Source organism: Mya arenaria, chromosome 11 (assembly GCF_026914265.1).
Source record: "Mya arenaria isolate MELC-2E11 chromosome 11, ASM2691426v1".
In the NCBI taxonomy this organism is placed as follows: domain Eukaryota; kingdom Metazoa; phylum Mollusca; class Bivalvia; order Myida; family Myidae; genus Mya; species Mya arenaria.
This window is the reverse complement of record NC_069132.1, coordinates 14,690,913-14,695,031: the sequence shown is the minus strand read 5'-3', so window position 1 is coordinate 14,695,031 and position 4,119 is coordinate 14,690,913. Positions and strand designations below refer to the sequence as shown.

General features: G+C 35.4%; 1 protein-coding gene across 1 annotated transcript; it reads left to right on the top strand.

The window, feature by feature from the left end:
* Positions 1-1,328: 1,328 nt before the first annotated feature.
* On the top strand, positions 1,329-3,516 carry LOC128208346 (myoneurin-like; the record flags this gene model as incomplete). Its single annotated transcript, XM_052911904.1, has 3 exons — positions 1,329-1,428; positions 1,506-1,667; positions 2,394-3,516. Coding segments are annotated over 3 exons (468 nt in total), but the record flags the coding sequence as incomplete, so codon positions are not given.
* Between the last annotated feature and the right edge of the window lie 603 nt (positions 3,517-4,119).

Genomic DNA, 4,119 nt, shown 5'->3' with positions numbered 1-4,119 from the left:
TGTCCTATAGCAAAGAAAATTGTAAACATTGAGAACATTAAAATGACAAGCATGGAAAGTGTTCCATGCAGTGTTTCGGGACATGAAACAAAAGGAAGAGCAAATAGGTCAAAACAGAACACAAACCAACCTGAAGTAGTTGAAAATATCAGTATTGCAACTGAAACTTCTTGCTTTAACAATTGCAAAAATGCCATATCTTATCCTGCTGATAATGAAGGAATTGCTGAGACTCAAGTTGATATGGCATTTATTAAAAAGATAAGAGATTCATTTCAGATAAAATGTAACAGATTAGGAAATTTAAATGTCCACACAGTTGACAAAACAGTTATCAATGATAATGAAACCGAAGCAGTTGTGCACCCTGAACATGAAACCACGAAATCCATGAAATACTTGAATACTGATAATGAAAGAGATGTAATACCAATTCAATTGCTCAGAATGTATGATACAGGCATTGACAAACTTAACACAGTGCAAGTTCATGATACATTGTCCATTGGAAACACTATGGAGTGTACTTTGAGAGCCCTAGAATATGACCGAAAAGAGAATGCCACTTTGAAGACTATCCCTAATGATGACAATATCATTAAAGCAGAGAAACAAGATGGCTTTGAAATCACCTCAAGGTATCTAACCAAAACAACAATGGACAAAGAAGTATTTCACATGGATGTTGGAATTACAGTTGATCCCAGCGGTACTTACTTAAGCAATGTACATCCATATTCAAAATCAGCCCCTGTATGTTGGTATGTCTCTGAGTGGAAAAACAAACACAATCATCTCACTAACCAGAAGCCTGAAAAAAGTGGTAACATTGAAATAATTGTTAAAAGTGTAATTAATGACATTGTCAAATGTATTATCATAGAAGAAGACTTCCAAAGTACAATGGCCCCCACAGCCAAACAAGAAAAGGAAAGGCTTGAAAAGAGATCTATAACATTGGCTAAAACGATTGTTTCTGATTCTTCTCTTTCTGATGGTAAAACAGATGAACTTGTTGATCTGCTAACAGAAAAAGATATTTTAAATGATGAGAGTTGTCGAGCAGAAAACACGATTAATATATGTTCAGTTAAAACGGAGAGGAACCAACCAGAAAGCCATTTTAGTCTTCATATCAAAAGGCAGACGATACCTATGAAAGCATTGGAAAATGCAAATGAACAAAAAGATATGGGAGACAATGAAACAATAACGAGAGCAAGAGCTAGAGGAACAAGACCAGATTACAGTAAATTGTACGACCTTACCAGTGACAGTGAAGAAATGTTTGATTCTCAAGATGAAGACATTGCAATTGAAAACGTTTAGAGGATCATCAAAATAAGTATAGAATTGAAAACATGGTTTCTATCGCTAGAAAAGACAGAGGAAAGTCCAAGTCTGAACGCTCATATAAAATGCTGTCTTGTTTGATTTGTATGATTTAAAGAACAAATTGTCAGCAAGAAATGGAACATCATTTGTTTCTCCACATAAGTAATAAGTTTACTTGCAAAATATGCGGGTATGTTTCATCAACACCTGGAAAGATAATTCAAAAACACAGAATGAAAGACCATCCAGCCGAAGAGGATGTCACATGCGAAATCTGTGGAGCAACCTTTGCAACCAAAGGTGGTCTAAAGGGTCATTTAGGGAGTATACATGTAAGCAAACTATTCTGTCGTACATATTGCAAAGACAAACCTAAGGCATTCATAAGTAGAAATCAGTTCATGAAACATATGCATTTAGAACATAAAGAAAGTATGTTCAATTGTGAAGAATGTTCCTCGTTAATTGTTTGTACACAAAGGTGATCTCACCTTAATCACCTTAGAAATTGCAAAGAAGATAGGAGAGTACAAGGAAAATTTATATGTGAGCACTGTGGTTATGCATATGGCTCAGAAACTTTTCTTAGTATCCATATATGTAAACAGAACTCATAAGAAGATAAGAAAGTGCTTATGTCCACATTGTCCATTTGCAGCATGCAAATGGACAATGTGAATCGACACTTACCCACACAGGTAGGCCAGATCTTTAAGTATCTGATCATCAAAGTGTGAATTAACACATACTAATTGTATGTCATTATATAAAACCGCAACTTTATGAGGCAAAAGTTGAAATTCACAACCAGTATGTTTTTGGTCAAAATATCACGCACATAAACATGCTCTGGTTATATATGGATTTTGGGTCTTACATTGTATATTTTCGTTAAAAATAAGGTTAAGTCTAAAGTTTAAATGTCTCGCATGCGGTTAAGAAATTGATATCTGTATTTATCGATCGAACGCAGTCCGTAACAAACGTTTTCTTATTAGGTAATTTGTCATACAGTCTGTAAAAAACATTATCTTACAAATATATTTTTCCTTTGGCAGGTGAACATCAGTATTCCTATGATCAGTGTTCCTTCTCCTGCATTCAGCACAACCAGCTGAAATCTCATATATTAATAAGAACCCACACAGAAGAGAAGCCATTCAAGTGCGACCTGTGTAACTATGCTGCTGCCTGGAATGTACAACTGAAGGATCACAATAAAGTGCATGGTATGGCGTGTCAGGTCATTATGTGTCAGGAATGAGGTGTTGTGTTTAAGAACAGTAAATGTCTGAAATTGCTGAAACATATGGAAAACGTAGACCTCGTCTCCGCAAAAACCCTACGCTCGGGTTCGGATGAACCTATCTTACACTCATGGCCATGGAAGATACTTATAATTTTCCCCTTAGGTAAAGATTACGGACAAAGATAAAAAAAGTACCCGTATGGAACTACTCTTTATTATTTTTTTGCATACTACAATTAAAAACTAAAAACTATTAAAAGAACGATTTTACTATTTCCATATACACATGCATGTTACTCGGGAACCTGTTGCAATATGATACTTTGTGGTTGTCATATATGTGAGCGCTGTTATTCAAAATATACAAACAGTTCTGAGGAAAGTGCAGCAATATTTATTAATTGCAGCGTAAAACCCCCTTTTTATTCATTAAAACAATGTTCAGATTGCTTGTTTTACTATTTTTATGCTTAAATGTATGTCAGGAAAATGTTGAAATCTCATATCTAGACACATAGGAATCTAACTGTATTGCTTTGTTATTGCAAAATGTTTGTAATCATTGTAAAGCACATGTTGACTTAAAGTTGAGAAAGAAGATTAACCGTTTGTTAATGTAAGTTTGAATTTTGTATGTAATTTAACCCTATTGGACTGCATTATGAGTTTTTCACTCTAGTCTTGTTCAGTTAGGTCAGGTGTAGTAAGTTTTCAAAGTTACTGGACGACTTCTCCAGCTCTCATAAAATATGTGGAACATTAAGCAGCTACATACTTGATCTGATATTTCATTGATTCACAGATTATCAAATTACAAGAAAATGGTTTATATCATAAGATGGTACTGATGTTTGTTTAAAAGAAAATGTTAAGTGTATTGCTTTATTGTCTGTGGGAAAAACCATATAAGTAAATTCATGCAAAACGTGAAATATAAGTAGCTTAAAGTTGTAGTATTCATTTTAACTCACAATCCCGAGTGGATCAGCGGCGTGGATGGAGAGGGATAGACAATTGCATGATCATACAGCGCATTTCTCGTATGCAAGAACTGTTTATTTCAACTAAATGAAGTAATCCACACATCCAAGGACTGTAGTATGTCTTGACCTACTGAGACGTAATCAAGAACTGAGTTCAAAGTCGCATCTAGATACCAGAAGTAATGAAACACTGTTCTTGTTGGATGCAAGGAATTACTCTAGCCCTTCAAACAGAGCCGTACCGGGTGTTAAGTATCTGCCCAATGTTAAGTACCGACACGCGTGGTACATAATGTACACTTTCTGGTTTTTAAATGTCACATTACCATTTAATTCCGAGGGCAAGGTAAGTTAGCTACTGGGGTATCATTTTTTATCGGTATGACGCGTTGGGGGATATGAACCTGCGACCTTGTCCAACCGTAGAGGTGCGGAGCTATCAGGATGGTTGCAAAAACAACAATGAAAGCATGGCCAACCCAGTGTTTTTATTCATAAATTCTGTGAGGACAAATTAAGACGGGTGGCAATAACTCTTGACATTTTTCACCG